This window comes from Callithrix jacchus, chromosome 12 (assembly GCF_049354715.1).
Source record: "Callithrix jacchus isolate 240 chromosome 12, calJac240_pri, whole genome shotgun sequence".
Classification (NCBI taxonomy): domain Eukaryota; kingdom Metazoa; phylum Chordata; class Mammalia; order Primates; family Cebidae; genus Callithrix; species Callithrix jacchus.
In genome coordinates, this window is record NC_133513.1 from 97269862 (window position 1) to 97287387 (window position 17526).

General features: G+C 42.4%; 1 protein-coding gene across 6 annotated transcripts in view; it reads left to right on the forward strand.

Moving 5' to 3' along the window:
• The first annotated feature begins 213 nt into the window (after positions 1–213).
• The window catches only part of GSTO2 (glutathione S-transferase omega 2), a 31466-nt gene continuing 14153 nt past the window's right edge, over positions 214–17526 (forward strand). For 3 of the 6 annotated variants that reach the window (XM_009010240.5, XM_002756428.7, XM_017979290.4), the window contains exons 1-5: positions 214–299; positions 5092–5356; positions 5624–5732; positions 8837–9059; positions 10321–10422. In XM_009010240.5, coding sequence (XP_009008488.3) covers positions 5302–5356; positions 5624–5732; positions 8837–9059; positions 10321–10422 — 489 coding nt within the window. In that variant the 5' untranslated portion in view covers positions 214–299; positions 5092–5301. The remainder of the gene's footprint in view (positions 300–5091; positions 5357–5623; positions 5733–8836; positions 9060–10320; positions 10423–17526) is intronic. The other 3 variants (XM_035268999.3, XM_035269001.3, XM_078346433.1) reach the window with 2 other exon arrangements.

Sequence of the window (17526 nt, forward strand, 5' to 3'; positions counted from 1 at the left end):
AGCCAACCACTACGGGCTTCCTCTTTCGCCATCCACCAGCGCCGGCGGGACCCGCGAATCCCGATCTCTAGCAGCTTGTAACGCGGCCGCCCATTGGCTGAGCAGCTCTACTTGGCAAACGTTTCCAAAGCTTTGGGGATTGGCTGACGCTCCGGGCGCCGCGGCTAGTTGGCGGGTAGGATCACGTACAAGGGGCGGGCCTTTATAGGCCCCGCCTGCTTGCTGCTGCCGTCGTCAATCCCGGTCTGGTCTTGTGCGTTCCCGGAGGTCCCTCGCGGGACAGCTCTCACCGCCACCGGGTGGGTCCGTTCGGCCTGCATTGTATTTGAAGGGAAGAGGGGTTTGAGGTCAATTCTGTTTCTTGGGGTTTACACGAATTTCAGGGCCCACAATAGGATTGCCAACTTTAACTTGTGTAAGACTACGGGAAATCCCATTTAACCTTGGCCAATGTTGCATCAAAGAATTTCACATCCAAAAAAGTGCAACCTAAGAATGAAGAACAGGTCTTTAAACCGCATACTTTTAACTTAAAGTGTTCTTATTTTTCTGATTTGGCTGGAAGCAGGCGGAGACCACCCCAGGTAACCAGTTCTCAGCCTTGCGTGGAACACCATGAGTTCAGTTACACTACGTGTTTAACGCATTGGCAGGCACGGGAATTTGGTTTCCAGGAATGTGCTGTCTTTGTGAAGACTATGAAAAGTCTTTCCTGCTACATTCAAATAATCATGAAAATAGTAATAGCTAATGTTGAACGCTCCTAGGTATAGACACATGCTAAACATTCAATATTTCTCATCCAGTTTCTGAAGGAAGCCTTTGCAAACCACATAATATGCTGGCACTATTTGTTACAAATTACATATAAAAACACTGGAAAGTTGTTGTCATTTGCCCAAGGTCACCCAGCTAATAAATGTTGAAGAGATTAGAATCTAGCCTGAACTCTTAGTAAGACCGTTCTTGAGATGAATTTACATGTGCTATTGTTCCCGGTCTCTTTTTATCCAACAGATCTCAAAGAGGATAATATCTAACTTTTTGACTACACCATTATTCCTGGGATTTAACAGGAGTTGATGTTCTTTTTCCAAACTCAATGTGTTGTGTTTGATTTTACAAATTATTTTACTTTTGCTGATTTCAGGATTTTGACAATTTGCCTTATTTAAATGTTATTGTACAAAATATTTATTTTAAAAGTTTTTTTTTCTTTGATTCCCCAAGTTGTAAACAGAAATAGGGATAAGGAAGCAGAATCTAATACTTAAAAAGTCTCGTTTGACCCTGATTTCCCTATTGGTAGTATGAAATTTCTCCTGAATATAGGCACATTTGAGAATAGAATCTTTTTCCTAACTTGTATCACTTTTTGAACTCATTGAACAATAAACACTCAGTAATATAATCCTTCATATAAATTAGGCTTCTAACATATTAAGAGAAATGTACTCCAGTTTCTGCTATCAAGAGACTGGCATGACAAAAAATTTTGAAAAGTTGCCAAATGCAAACCACAGATTCTCTTCTCAAATGCATGTAAATAGAGTGTAAGTTATTTCTTTGGTGGCATTATTTTCCTAGAAGGCTTAAGTCATTAATCACTCATGACCAAAGATCCAAACATTTTCAGAACAGATCCAATTATATTTCAGGTGGCTGAAAATGGATTTGGAGTAGGTTTATTATGGTCTAATTACAATTTGTTTCATGATTGAGTGAGTCAGCATAATAAAGGTATAAACATGAAATAACATAGAAGGAAAGTTTGCAAAGAGGATTTTAAAGAAGTACCTGCTGGGTATTCAAAAGAAAGTGGGGATAAGCTTAAAGGTCATAATTAAACTCTTTCTAGGGAAAGTATAGTGTTCAGAGGTAAGAGTAAAAGCCACATTACTGAAACATAGCCTGCAGCATTCAGTCCATTCAATTGACATTAAACTTAACTGAATCAGTGTGCTTCGCCTTTATGAAACAAAATTGGAATGCACTCTGCTATTAAAAGTGTATTCTTACTAATTAGCGTTTGTCATTAACTTTGACATATACTGAGCTCTTACTGTACCAATGATGCCCTGGATTTTTTGATTCAATATTCACAACAGCTCATAACGTAGGTATTATTGGTGTTCTCATTTTGCAGGTGAGGAAAGTGAAAGTCAAAAAGGTTAGATAGCCCGCCTAAGTGCCAAAGCTAGGTCTCAAAAAGTCAGTCCATTGGGCTCCAGAGCCTGTTCTGAGAACCTTGACACTAGATTGCTTGCCTTTAGAGGAGAACGGTTTCCATCCCAGTCTTCTAACTCTACCAAATTAACTTGGTGCTTCAGAACTTGGTCTCCCTCATGCACTTTTAATACACATTTCCCAACTCTCAGAGTTAGTTTCTTTTAAAAGGTAAGAATGAAGAAACAAAACTTGGAAAATCATCCTCTTCTGGCAAAGTAGAAAGGTAAATCCAGGAACCTTTTAATTTACAAATGGAATTCCCAGTTTGGCCATTGTTCAGAGACCATGGATGGGCAAACTAGGGCCAGTGGGCTAAATCGAACCAGTTGTTGGTTTTTGTGTAGCTCAAGATCTAAGAATGATTTTTACATTTTTAAATGGTTGGGAAAAAAAAAAAAACAGTCACAATGTGATATGTGAAAATTATATTAAATTTACCAAGACTGAGCCCTGATATTAACTGTGAATGCTGGGTGATAATGTGTCAGTATGGGTTTACTGATTGTAATAAGTGTACCTCTCTGATTGCGGTATTGATAGTGAAAGAGACTGTGGCTGTGTGGGGACACAGAGTATATGGGAAATCTCTATTTTCTGCTGTGAATCTGAAACTTTTTAAAATAAAGGCTATTAAAATATATATACGAAGTTCAAATTCAGTGTGTCCATAAATAAAAATGGCCGCACCGATTTGTTTACTATAATCTATGGCTGTTTTTATACTACAAGTATAGAGTTGAATGGTTGAGACTAGATGGCCTGAAAAATCTAAAATATTTAATATATGAAGAAATGTTTGCCAACCATTCAGTTCATTGCAACTGATAAAGACTAAAATTCTGGTTGAGATTGTTGCCCCTGGAGTTAAACTTCCAGGGTTCCTAATGCTCCCTTTTGCACTTACTAGTTGAGATGTGCTTAACCTTCCTAGTCTCAGTTGACTCATCTTTTAAGTGAATCAAAATAGAATACTTATGGTACTATTTTAAAAATTAAATGGGTCACTACACATGAAGCACCAAATTCATATTCATAATAATTTAGTTTGATTTTTAGATTTTGCATTCCTCTTATCCTTTTTTAGGCTATGGATATATTTTTGTCAGCTGTTTTGAAGTCTGCTTTGTTTATATGAGGGATACATGTGTATGCCCAGAAATCATCTCTTTATCTACCAGGAGCTCTAACATGACATGGTTATGTTTCTTGCTTCTATTTTACCATCCAGTTTGTCCTTGATCAGAATTAGCTCGAAAGTAGTAGAAGTTACTCTATTACTTTCTCTGTCTTCCTAAATGAAAAGTTGTTAGCTTAGCAAGCCAGGAACCGACATGTCTTCTCCAACACCAGATATCTTGCTGACATATATGCATTTTGTTTTCAGAGAACATTTATTCAAACATTTTTTGCCATTCCCTGATTCTTATAAAATGACAGTACATTCCATATTATCTGAGCTTATTTCACATGAAATCATTAAATGGCAGCAAAAAAATGTAGTTGAGTCACTATTCTGAAGATTTGCAAAAATTCTCATTCACTAGCAAAAAATGTTAACATTATTATTAACCAAGAAGTTCTGGTTAGACTGGAACTCCAAAGGCCAAACAGCACCTATTCATAAGCTACATAATTAGGTTCTGTCATTTTAATAAAAGATATTTAGATTCAACATTTGTCGAGCAGCCATTATGTGCTGTATCTTTTTTTGGACTTAAAATCCTTTCCTTCCAACACTGTTACCAGCTTTAAAGGCCAAGACAAGTCAGGCTTTGGACTTTTAAAGTTCTTCATCCTTTCTAGCTGGTCATTTTGGGCAAATAATATTATTTTTCTGAAGCTCTTTTCTATTTTGAAAAGTAGGAATAATATGAGTTGCCTGACTGAGCAGTTGTAGGAATCAAGGTAATCTACAGAAATAATTTAGTCAGTATGAGTGAGACACATAAAATATTTTTCTTTCCTTCATGACCTGTTAATCCCACAAAATGCATTTACAAGCAATTTCCACATCAGCTCAATCCTGGAAAACTCAAGGAGTTATTTTTTCACCTGCTGAAATTCAGGATCTCGGTTTATCAGCGTCAGTGCCAAAGCCACCTCCATTATTTCACTTAAATGGAAAAGCTGTGCCAGTGGCCCCTATATGGCTGGACTGTTGGCAGTGTATCCTTAGCAACTAGAGTTTTCTCAGACATTTATGCTGGGGAAGTGGGGGAGCTCACAAATTGTTCTTTGCCTCCAGGTATCTTAATTTTATTCATTGCCAGTTTTTCAGAGCTTGGGTAACAACTCACAAGTAGGGCCAGGAGTGGGATAAGGCAAGTCAAGTGTCTAGGGTGCAAAATGTGAGGTGTCTAGACACCAAAGATGTCTAGGTGTCTAGGAGGCACTCACTCTCCTGGGCACGTGATATTTCAACAACAATGACTTTTTCTTTCTTAGTTGCTGTATCATGAGAATGTTCGGCCTTACTATTTTTTTTCTTTTTTTAAGATGGGGTTTCACCATGATGGCCACGCTGGTCTTGAACTCCTGACCTCAGGTGATCCACCCACGTTGGCCTCCCAAAGTGCTAGGATTACAGGCGTGAGCCACCGCGCCCAGCCTTACTATTTTTTAAAGCTGTGCTTATTTACAGAAGTGTGGCCAGCTAATTGTCTTAGTGATGCAAGAGATTCAGAATGGGAAAGAAAAAGCGTTATCCTAGTCAATTTTGATTTAAACTCCTGTTGGAGTTTAAATGCCCACTCTTGAGGGATTCTTGATATGGAAGAGGGTCCTCCAAATCTCTAAGCACATGTCCAAAGCAAGGGGGGAGCTTTTCAGGTGTTATTTTGTTTTGTTTTGTTTTTTTGCCAGCTCCTACTTCCTGGCTTCCAAATCTGGGGCGATGTCTCCCCAGGCTAAATTACCCTAGCTCCTGCTTCAGATCGCCTCCCCTCTGCCCCGCCAGAACCCAGTAGTTCAAAAACTGAATCTGGGACAAGAGGGGCACGCCAGAGCACAGCCGATTCTGGAGCCCGCGGCAGCGGTGGCCAGCCACCGGGTGGCGACTGTGAGCGCCGGGCGATGCTCAGACGCCTGGAGACCCTGCCTGAGAATGCGGCCAGGGCCTTGGGGAAAGGTGAGTCCTCTCCTTGGAGTCCACGAGCTGGGGGCGCCGCGTGACCGGGAATGTTGGCTTTGGCGGAGCTGCTTGGCTTTGACCTGCAGCCCAGCGGGGCAGGGAGGGACTTGGAGAGCTCCCCGCAGAAAAGCCACGTGCAGCAGTGCCCTCTCTGGGACTTGGAGCTCGCACAGCCATCCTGGGATCCGGCAAATGAGTGAGCTCCTTCCCCACCGGGCTGACTAGCCTCTCCTTCCCCTGTCACCCTCCACCGCTGCTCTGCAGGAAGCCAGCCCCCAGGGCCAGTCCCAGAGGGCCTGATCCGCATCTACAGCATGAGGTTCTGCCCCTGTTCTCACAGGATCCGCCTCGTCCTCCGAGCCAAAGGCATCAGGTGAGAAGCGGGAACCCAGAGGCCCATCTCTTCCCCAGCAAACCCAGCCCTCACGGAGCCCGGAAATGTTTAACATATGGGGCCCCCTGCTCAGATTTTAGAGGGGCTCCCTGTCCTATTTTTCGGAGGCAGTGTCAACAAATAATTAGCAAAGGGTGGACTTTTTTTTAGCGAGCCCTTTTCTGTGAGTCACACCTATGCATGAAACTTCAAGGCCAGCACAGAGTAAACTGAATGAAGGGGTTGGTGAACTGTTTTTCTCCCATAATGCTTATTTAGGAAGGGCACAGCCAAGGCCGCTGAGGCCTCCCCGAACTGCTCCACGGAAGTAGTTCTCCACCGCACCTCAAACATCTTAGGTACCTCTGTTTCCTTTATTGAACTTACTGCATCCAACATTTTCTTGTTTGTTCCTCCATCTCCCCTCCCCAGCTCCCTGCACCCGTGTGAGTTTTCGAGGGAGGGTAGGAACTCTGTCTCTTTTATTCATGAGCTAGAAGAGAGCCTGTCACGTAGTGGGTGCTTAAAAAATATCTGTTAAATGAACGAACAAATCTTTCCAAACAATTACGTAGAAGGAATTGCTATCAAGAGATTGTTTCATATTCTTCCAGAAGGAAGTTTGCAAGACTAGCTCCTGCAGGTCTGGATTTGGAAGGCAGAGCAGCTTTTCTGGGATGTGGTCTGTATAATACAGCTGGCCTCCAAGCTAGAGTGTTGAGAATATGTCACTCCAGGCTCCCAACCCTTGTCTTGGAGAGTCCGTCACAAGGGGGTGACTTCCGAGTTTCAGACTCATGTCAGAGAAATACAAAGACTAATAAAGAGATGTTTTAAATAAAATTATGTAAACTGACTTGTTGAGTATGTAGGGCATATATTTCCAGATTCTTCCCTTTTGCTCAAATTATGTTGACCCAAGGTTACTTGTTTTTTGAAGAAAATAACAACTGGATGTTTTTCCCATTTGGTGATAAATTATCAGCTTAGGAGCTGATGCATTTCTTTAGGGCAGGGTTTCTCAACCTTGGCACTGCTGACAATTTGGGCCAGATAATTCTTTGTTGGAGAGGTGAGATAGAAGCTGCCCTTTGCATCACTGGTTATTTAGCAGTCTCCTTGATCTCTACCCATTCAAGGACAGTAGAGGCGCCCTTCCCTATCCCCACCTCTAGTTGTGACAACAAAACAATGTCTCCAGACTTTGTGATATGTCCTTGGGGAAGGAGGGCAAAAATCACTTCTGGTTGAGACCTACTGCTTTAGGTTTTTTAGGTCTTGCTATGTGGCCTTGGCCTACGCTGGGATCAAGCAATTGCTCTTGGGCTCAAGCAGTCCTCCCACCTTGGCCTCTCAAAGTGCTGAGATTATAGGTGTGAGTCACTGTGTCCAGCCTCTGCTCTAGATTTTAAGACAATCTCCTAGACTAAGCAACAAATGTTCCCATTTGTTTCCTTTCATCTTCTTTTTTCTTTTTTGAGACAGTCTCACTCTGTCACCAAGGCTAGAGTGCAGTGGTGTGATCTTGGCTCACTGCAACCTCTACCTCCCGGGTTGAAGTGATTCTTGTGCCTCACCCTCCCCAGTAGCTGGGATTACAGGCGGGTGCCACCATGCCCGGCTCATTTATTTATTTTTTTTGTATTTTTAGTAGAGACAGGGTTTCACCATGTTGACCAGACTGGTCTTGAACTCCTGACTTCAAATGATCCGCCCGCCTCAGCGCCTCCCAAAGTGCTGGGATAACAGGCGTGAGCCACCACACCCAGCTCCTTTTGTCTTTTTAAACATATGTTCATGCTTCTGGTAACTTTATAGTTACCTAAATAATAATGATATTATTATGTGAACATCTAAATAATAATGGTATTATTTGAACATCTAATAATTAGAAGAAGAATTAAAAAGTTATTGCATGCTTATGTGCTAGGCACTGTCCTCAACACTTCATACACATTCACCTACTTGATCATCACAGCAGTACACCAATGGGTGTAATTATTAGCCCCATTTTATAACTAAGAACACTGAACACAGAGAGGTTAGGAATTTGGTTAAAGTTCCAAACTAGACTGCCCAGTCTGATGTCAGAACTCATGCTCTTAATTGTTAATATTTGCCATATTCTATGTTTTCAAGCTATAAAATGTGCTAAAGTCTCTCATGCCATTGTTAAGTGCATGAGCTCTGAGTCTGTCTGTCTTGCTCTGACTTTGGCTCTACTACTTGATGACAGTGATTCCTCCTCCTCCTCCTCCTCTTCCTTCTCCCCCTCCCCCTCCTCCTCCCCGCTCCCCCTCCTCCTCCCCGCTCCCCCTCCTCCTCCCCCTCCTCCTCCCTCTCTCACTCCCTCTCATCCTCCTCCTCCCCCTCCCCCCTCCTCTTCCTCCCCCTCCCCCCTCCTCCTTCTCCCCCTCCCCCTCCTCCTCCTCCTCTTCCTCCTCCTCTTCCTCCTCCTCCCCCTCCCCCTCCCCCCCTCCTCCTCCTCCTCCTTCTTTCTTCTTTCTCCTTTTGAGATGGCGCCTCTCTTGCCCAGGCTGGAGTGCAGTGGCATGATCTCAGCTCACTGCAACATCCACATCCCAGGTTCAAGTGATTCTTCTGCCTGAGTCTCTACAGTAGCTGGGATTACAGGCACCCGCCACCATGCCCAGCTAATTTTTTTGTATTTTTTAGTAGAGACGGGGTTTCACCATGTTGGCCAAGCTGATTTTGAACTCCTGACCTCAGGTAAACCGCCTGCCTCAGCTTCCCAAAGTGTTGGGATCATAGGCATGAGCCACAGTGCCTGGCTGGTTCTGCTACTTCTTAGTGGGTGGTATTGGGTGTGAGATTCAACCTCCTTGAGCCTTCTTTTCTATGAGGTGAGCCTACTTCTTGGGGAATTATGTAGAACAACTGAGACCAGGCATAGAAAACATCCAACACATCTTACTGGCAGGAAGGAAGAGGATGATGTTATGTATTTTATACAAACCTTAAACTTTAAAAATCTTAATTGCAAATTTTAACTTTTAAACTTAATCCTTCTGCTTTCAGGAAGAGTGCCTGCCTACAGATGCCTCTCATTTTTGTTCTGTCTTGTTTTCTTTTTGCTTTTTAAGACACGAAGTGGTCAACATTAACCTGAAAAACAAGCCTGAATGGTACTACACAAAGCACCCTTTTGGCCAAATTCCTGTCCTGGAGACCAGCCAATGTCAACTGATCTATGACTCTGTTATCGCTTGTGAGTACCTGGATGACGCTTATCCAGGAAGGAAGCTGTTTCCATATGACCCTTATCAACGAGCTTGGCAAAAGATGTTATTGGAGCTATTTTGTAAGGTATATTCAATTTAAAAATCCACTCACACTCTATTTTACTTTGTATATTTTTCCCAAACCTCAATCCATTTTAAAGCCAATCATTGGTAACTGTTTTGTTCTGATACCAGGCAAGCCTCGGGAGATCAGCTAGCATGGAATTAGGGTAGCGTATGGCCACTGATTGTAAAGTTAAAGGCCTACCTGTTAGCTGCTTCTCCATTTCAACTGGCAATCTCAGGAGGTGTGGTTATGACATGGCAATCTCCGTGTGACTTGAAGCAGGAATATAGAAAGAACTGAAAACTGGTGATTCTTAAAGGGAGTATTTCTCTGGCTTTGGGTAAAAAGTACTGGAGTGTAAAGATTATGCATAGAAGGTGATGCTTTTTTTTTTTTTTTTTTTTGAGGCAGAGTGTTGCTCTGTCACCCAGGCTGGAGTGCAGTGGTGTAATCTCGCTCACTGCAACCTCTGCCTCCTGGGTTTAAGCAATTCTACTGCCTCAGCATCCTAAGTAGCTAGGATTACAGGTGCATGCCACCACACCCAGCTAATTTTTGTATTTTTAGTAGAGATGGGGTTTCACCTTATTGGCCAGGCTGGTCTTGAACTCCTGGCCTCAAGTGGTCTGCCTACCTTGACTTCCCAAAGTGCTAGGAATACAGATGTGAGCCACTGCACCTGGCCAGTGATGCTCTTTAGAAGTGTAAGAGTGTCTGCTGTCCAGGAAATGTGAAGAATAGAGAAATGGTGGTGGCTTTGATCATGAAAAAAAATGGAGAAATTTTAAGATGGTGTCTTTGAAAAGGAATTTTTAAAAACCTCAATGATGTTAACAGCTGACATATATCGAGTACTTATGATGTGCCAGGTACTGTCCTAATTACTTTGTAGGGGCTAACTCATTTAATCCAACTGCCCTTTGAAGTGGGTACTGCTATTTTATCCACTCTTCAAATGAGGACACTGAGGCTTAGAGAGGTTGAGTGTCCCGCCTAAGAATGTATAACATGCAAGCAGCTAAAGAGCACTGGAGAAACCCTCCTAAAGCACCCTGTTTTCCCAGGGTACTATGAGAAGTACGTTCCTACTGAGAAGTAGATTCGCGGAACCACAGAGATGACCTAGTGCTGCTCACAGGGAGCTTGGGGGAGGGGGCGTTCTGTATGTGGGTGTTGCCCTGTTAGGCTGGAGTTACAAAGCTTTGCTGCCTGTTCAGGCAGAGCAGGAACGTGAAGTTTCTGAAGACTTCTCCACTGAGAACCTGTGTCCTCTGATTAGGTCCCACACTTAACCAAGAAGTGCCTGGTAGCGTTGAGATGTGGGAGAGAATGCACTGGCCTGAAGGCAGCCCTGCATCAGGAGTTCTGCAACCTGGAAGAGGTACAAAAAGGGGTCCCTCTCCTGGTCAGCTACAATAGAGGAGGCCAGGCAGGGTCCCTAACCTGGTCACTCTGGCACCTGCTTTCACAGGCTTATTCTTTCTGCCAGACTTTGATAAGTCAGGCTTCTGATCATCTGATTGCATGTTCTCTAACCTCCTCTGGGATTATTCTGGAAAATCTGATGAGGAGTTTGGGAGGACGTGCCATGAGTTGCTTCCTTTCCCAGAGTCACCCCATCTCCCTGAGTATCTCTGCGTGGCTTCTGGAGCTTCTGCCAATGAGGTCAAGGTCTGTAGAGGTTAGGGACTGTATTTGGCTGCTGGTAAAGGGAGTCTAACTACTGTAAATTCATGTTCATAAGGGTTTAATCTCTCACATTACATTCTCTCACATGTTATAAGGGTTTATTCTCTCAGATACAGTGGCTAACATGTGTGATCCCAGCACTTTGGGAGGCTGAAGTGGGAGAATCACTTGAGCCCAGGAGTTTAGGATCAGCCTAGGCAACATAGCAAGACCCCACCCCTGCAAAAATAATTTTAAAAAATTAGCCAGGCATAACATTGCATACCTATAGTACCAGCTACTTAGGAGGCTGAGGCAGGAGGATTGCTTGAGCCTGGGAGATCGAGCCTGCAGTGAGCCATGATTGCACCACTGCACTCTAGCCTGGGCAACAGAGTAAGTAAGACTCCAACTTAAAAAAAAGCCAGAGGTAGGCAGTTCAGGCCTATTTTGAGGGCTTCTTCTGATGTTATCAGGAACTGAAGCTCTTTGTCTTTATGGGCCCTGTCATCCTTAGCGCAACTTAGTACAAGGCTATCATCCTCAAAATAACAACATAGATGCTGTCACTGCAGCCATCACATCCAAGTTCCAGGCTCTGAAAAGGAGAATATAAAGGAAAAAAATGGCAAATGGCCATGTCCCTCTAAAGGGTTTTAAATCCTACCAGAAATTCTACCCAATGGCTGTTCACATTGGCCAGAACATAGTTGTAGGGTCATAACTATCTTAGGGAAGGCTGGGAAAGGTAGTCTTTTAGCTAGGATACCCTGAATAAAATCAGGGGTCTGTAATTAAGGAAGAAGGGGAAAATGGGCATGAGTGGCAGGAGTGCTCTTTGCCAGTAGGTCCTTCATTATCCCGGCAGTAAAGGAAGCCTGGCTCAAGTGCCATTTTGAAATGGGAAAGTCAATACCTGAAAAAGAATAAAACTAAAGACGGTGTGCTGCTTAGAGTAATGATTCAGTAAAGTCTAGAAAGTCTGCTTGAAGACCTAAAGTGCAGCAAGACAAGACAAGTGTCGTAGTTTTAAAACTCGTGCCAATGTCTTTAGTTTTATTCTTTTTCAGGTATCGACTTTCCCATTTCAAAATGGCACTTGAGACAGGCTTCTTTTGATCTTTGTGGATTTGAATGTGGCAGGACCTCTTGGTGTCACTTTTTATCAGTGCTCTCCAAAAATATTTTCATTATGGAAGTAGTTAAATCAAGTCCAAGTGCAGTGGAAGGTAGGATTTGGTCAGATTTCCTTGAGGCTGCAAAGTTTTGCTTTAAATGTAAAAAGTGTTCATGGCTTATGAATTGGTTCTGCACTCTTGACTGTTGCTTGGTCCTTTCTTCATCAACGTCAGAGCTCCATAAAGGAGAGCGGGGAGAGGATAACATAAATAATGCTGAAGTAGCACTGAGGGATGAGAGCTGGCCCCGCAACTGAAGTCTTCATCTGCTGGCAGCCACGGGCACTTCATGATTTTGCTTCTTGGCATTCAACCACCTGCCTTGGGGTGCTTCACTTTGCATTTCCATGCGGAGTTTCCCACTTGCCAAATTTGATTACATGCCTTATGTGTAGCAGTTCACATGAGGCCGAATTTGCGTAAGTTATGTGTGCATCACCCAGGAACATCTGTAGTTAAATACTTCATTGCTTCTAAATTTCACCCATAATCTTAATTTTTAATTATTTTCTTTTCTTTTCCTCTTTCAGAGATGGGGGTCTCTCTGTAATGCCCAGGTTGGGGTTCAGTGACACAGTCAGGGCTCACTATCATCTTGAACTCCTGGGCTCAAGCAACACTTCCACCTCAGCCTCCCGAGTAGCTGGGATTACAGACTCAAGCCACCGAGCCTGCCTCCATTATCTTAATTATTATTATTATTATTATTTCGAGTTAGGGTCTCATTCTGTCACCCAGGCTGGAGTGCAGTGGCACAATCACAGCTCACCGCAGCTTCAACCTCCTGGGCTTGGATTCTCCCGCCTCAACCTCCTGGGCTTGGATTCTCCCGCCTCAACCTCCTGGGCTTGGATTCTCCCGCCTCAACCTCCTGGGCTTGGATTCTCCCACCTCAACCTTCCGAGTAGCTGGGATCACAGGTGCAGGCCACCATGCCCTACTATTTTTTTGTTTTGTTTTGTTTTTGTTTGTTTTAATTTTTTGTAGTGATGAGGTCTCACTATGTTGCTCAGGCTGCTCTTGAACTCCTAGGCTCAAGTGATCCTCCCACTTCAGCCTCTCAAAGTGCTATGATTATAGACATGAGCCACTACACCTGGTAATCTTAGTTTTTAATCTGTCCTTCTCATCAAAAAAGACATTTATCCAAGTTAGATTATGTTGTCTTAGTTTAGTTTTGCCTTTGCTCTTTCTCAGTTTTGATTAACTTCCAGTGAGGAAATTATTGATATGTTCTTTAATTGTTTCTCCTTTGATATCACCAGGATAGGAGGAAAGAAAGTTTACACCTGGTTAATTTGTCACTGAAAATAATTTTCTGTAGCCTTTTATATATAGCAGACTACAAGCTAAACTTTTTATCAACTAAGTTAGCATGTCCACAAACTAAATTCATTGTTACCAGCTATTTTTAATAACAGAGTTATTCAGATGTAATTCATATGCCACAAAATTCACCCTTTTCAAGGGTACAGTTCTGTGGCTTTTGGTTTATTAAGAGAGTTGTGCAACCATCACCACTATTTAATTTCAGAGCTTTTTTTTAATCATTCCCCAAAGAAACTTCCCACTCTAAACTGTCATTTCCCATTTCTTCTCGATCCTCCTGGCTGTACGCAGCCACTAATCTGCTTTCAGTCTCTATGGATTGACTTATTCTAATCACTTCATATAAATGGAATCATACAATATGTAGCCTTTCGTTAGCTATTTTTACATGCCGTAGCATTCTTTAGGTTCATCCTTCATTCCTTTTTATGGCTGAATGATATTCCATATGTGAGTACACACATTTTGTTCATCCATGTCTGGGAAGTTTCCACTCTGGCTAACATGAATAATGCTGCTGTGAACACTGCAAGTTTTTGCATGAACGCATGTTGTCACTTCTCTAGGATTTGCTAGCTGATTTAGCATGTCTACTAACATGCTGTTTTAGTTGTAACCACCATTCTTTCACACTCGGGAACTGGTTATCTCCTACTCACGATCCCTCGTTAAGTGTATTAGTGCTGTTGCGAGTTCAGTTACTTCATTCATCATCCAATTCTGACAGCTGCATTCTAGATAAACTGATATTTGCTGTACTTCTTTCAATAGCCTTCTAATATACCCTCTCCCATCACGTAAATAATAGAATAATAATTATTCTTATTATTTAAAAATTAATTTTACTCTCTTCCAATTATAAAGCAATACTTGTTCATTAGAGAGAATTTGGAAAATACAGGAAAACATAGAGAAACTAAGGAAAAAAAATCATAATCCCACTACCGAGAAACAACTACTGTTAATATCTTGGGGACTTTTTTTGGTTTTGTTTTCTGTCCTTTTCTGCTGTGTATATTTTATGTAGTTGAAACTTAGTTACTATTAGGATGTAAAGATTCCCCACACCCCTTGCCTTTTTATTTTGAGACAGGGTCTTACTCTGTTGCCAAGGCTGGAATGCAGCATGCAGTCATGGCTCACTGCAAGCTCGAATTCCTGAGTTCAAGGGAGTCTCTCAACTCAGCCTCCCAAGTAGCTGGGACTGCAGGTGCGTGCCACCATGCCTAGCTAGTTTTCTTTTTAACTTTTGTAGAGATAGGGTCTCCCTCTGTTGCCTGGGCTGGTGTCAAAGTCCTGAGCTCAAGTAACCCACCTGCCTTGGCCTCCCAAAATGTTTGGATTTCATGTGGGAGCCACCATGCCTGGCCAGTTTTTATAAACCTTATGAATGTTTATTCACATGTATAAGAGTCTTTCTTAGAGCAGCAGCATTATTTGTGATGGTGACAAATTAGGAAACAATATTTATTAGATGGTGAGTGCTTAAGTAAATCATATCCATCTTGTGGAATTCTGTGGAATGGTTGAAAATGAATGAGGTAAATCTATGTGTACTGACCTTAAAAGATTGCCTAGAAATACTAAATGAAGCACACAGTAATGCAGGTGGTGTGATCCCATTTTAGTAGAAGAAAACAAAACTTAACCATGCAGGTGTGCATATACGTGTAAATAAATGGCTAGAAAACTGTCTAGAGAGAAACACATCCACCTCCAGATAGTGTCTCACACTGGGAAGGGGACTGATTAGAATCGGGGTGGGAAAGAAAAGTCGTCAAGGGCAGGGATGGGGAGGGAAGATTTTGCCTTTTACACTGTTTGCTGTATTTGAATTTTTTTTTTTAAATGATGGAAATGTATTTCTCTATTACATATGTAATTTTTAAAAGTAGAAAAAGACACTTTTAATGTCTGCATTCTTTGCCATGTTTATAAACCATAAAGTTATGTATCCAGCAACTAATTAGGTGTGTTTACGCAGTTTCCAGTCCTTTACCATTTTGAACAAGGCTGCAGGGAACAACAGCTTCTTTGCATAAAAAGCATTCTCTCTATTTTAGACCGTGTTCTTAAGCTGGATTTTCAGGAGTGGAACTATCAGATCAAAGGGTATGATGAGTATGTTAGAGGCTTGGGCTGTATTTCACTAAATTGCTTCCCAAAAGACTTGTGTTGTTTGCCCCTCACCAGCAGTATGTGAAAATGCCATTTGCGGTCTCCTTTTCACTGGTGGGAGATTTCATTCAAAAAGATATTTGCTTGTTAAGTAATATTTGCAGTGGAGATATACTGTAGTTCCTCATTGTTGACCGAATACATATTTATTTGATTGCCAGGAAAGTGGAAGGTAATCCCCAAAGTATGTCACCTCTTGCTCCTGGTCTTATAAAACTTGTCTGTTCAGTTCAGGGGCTTTGCCTGTCTTTGCCCAGCAGAGTCTTACTAATTTTCCTTGTTGATTTATAAAGTTCCTTTTAAAGTGTTCCTTGCATAGAAAGGATGTTTGACTGGTTTTAAAACACATTTTCTTTTCTTTTGACTTTTAATTTAGCTGATATATATTGCATATGGAAGTAGAGCATTTGAAAGTATTGTACTTGCCGGGCGCGGTGGCTCACGCCTGTAATCCCAGCACTTTGGGAGGCCGAGGCGGGTGGATCATGAGGTCAAGAGATCGAGACCATCTTGGTTAACATGGTGAAACTCTGTCTCTACTAAAAATACAAAAAATTAGCTGGGCATGGTGGCGTGTGCCTGTAATCCCAGCTACTCAGGAAGCTGAGGCAGGAGGATTGCCTGAACCCAGGAGGCGGAGGTTGCGGTGAGCCGAGATCGCGCCATTGCATTCCAGCCTGGGTAACAAGAGCGAAACTCTGTCTCAAAAAAAAAAAAAAGAAAGAAAGTATTGTACTATAAGGCTTTCCTGCTATGATTCCCTCCACTGTTTTATGTGTAGGAAGTCCTCTCCGCATTTCAAACTTGATAGTCATTTATATTTTCATCCACTATAAATCACTTTACAGATATTTGACTGGTCAAGCATTGCCCTCCTAGCTTTCCCCGACACTACCGTACAAATATATTGTGGTCTTTTTGTTTTTTATTTTTGAGACAGGGTCTCACTCTTGTCACCCAGGCTGGAGTGCAGTGGCATGATCATGGCTCACTGTAACCTCGACCTGCCGGGCTCAGGTGATCTTTCCACCTCAGCCTGCTGAGTGTCTAGGATTACAGGTGCGTACCACCATGCCTGGCTAATTTTGTGTATTTTTTGTAGAGATGGGATTTCGCCATGTTGCCCAGACTGGTTTCGAACTTCTGGGCTCAAGTGATCCTCCCACTTTGGTCTCCCAAAGTACTGGGATTACAGGTGTGAGTCACCAAGCTCAGCCCTATGAAAATATTTTGAACAAAAGAATTAGCTCACTACAAGGATGCCAGCATAGAATTTTTGGAGTGGTCCTTTAATCCTAAAATATTGACAAGTTGTCTTCCGCATCTTCATAGGAGAATCTAGGTCATAACTAATGGACAGCAGGAGGGGCCTGCTCTGCTGCAGGTCCTGCTTCTATGGCTCCTTCCCAGAGGAGAAAATGGTCTTAAATATGCCTTAGGTTTGTTCCACACCCTCAGTTTGTATTGCAGAGAACTGGTTCATCACATGGTTAGCTCAGCCTCAGCTATATCATTTTAGCTGGGATCTGAGATTCGAAATCTTGAGAACCTCCGTTTATCTTTTAAGAACTCAAAACATTTCTGCCCTGCAAAAGACTTGAATAGACGTTTCTCAAAAGAAGACACACAAATAGCAAACAGGCATAGGAAAATGTGCTCAGCATCACTGATCATTAGAGAATGGCAAATCAAAACTACAATGAGATACCATTTCACCCCAGTTAAAATGGCTTATATCCAAAAGACAGGCAGTAACAAATGCTGGTGAGGATGTGGAGAAAAGGGAACCCTTGTACACTGGGGCGGGAATGTAAATTAGTACAACCACTATGGAGAATGGTTTGGAGGTTCCTAAAAAAAAAAAAGAAAAAATTGAGCTACCATACGATCCAGCAATCCCACTGCTGAGTACACACCCAAACGAAATGAAATCAGTATCAGACTGCTGAGTACACACCCAAACGAAAGGAAATCAGTATCAAAGAGATACCTGCACTCCTAAATTTGTTGCAGCACTGTTTACAATAGCTAAGATCTGAAAGCAACCTAAGTGTCCGTGAAGAGAGGAATGGACAAAGAAAATGTGTTAAGGCTGAGTGTGGTGGCTCACTCCGGTAATCCCAGTACTTTGG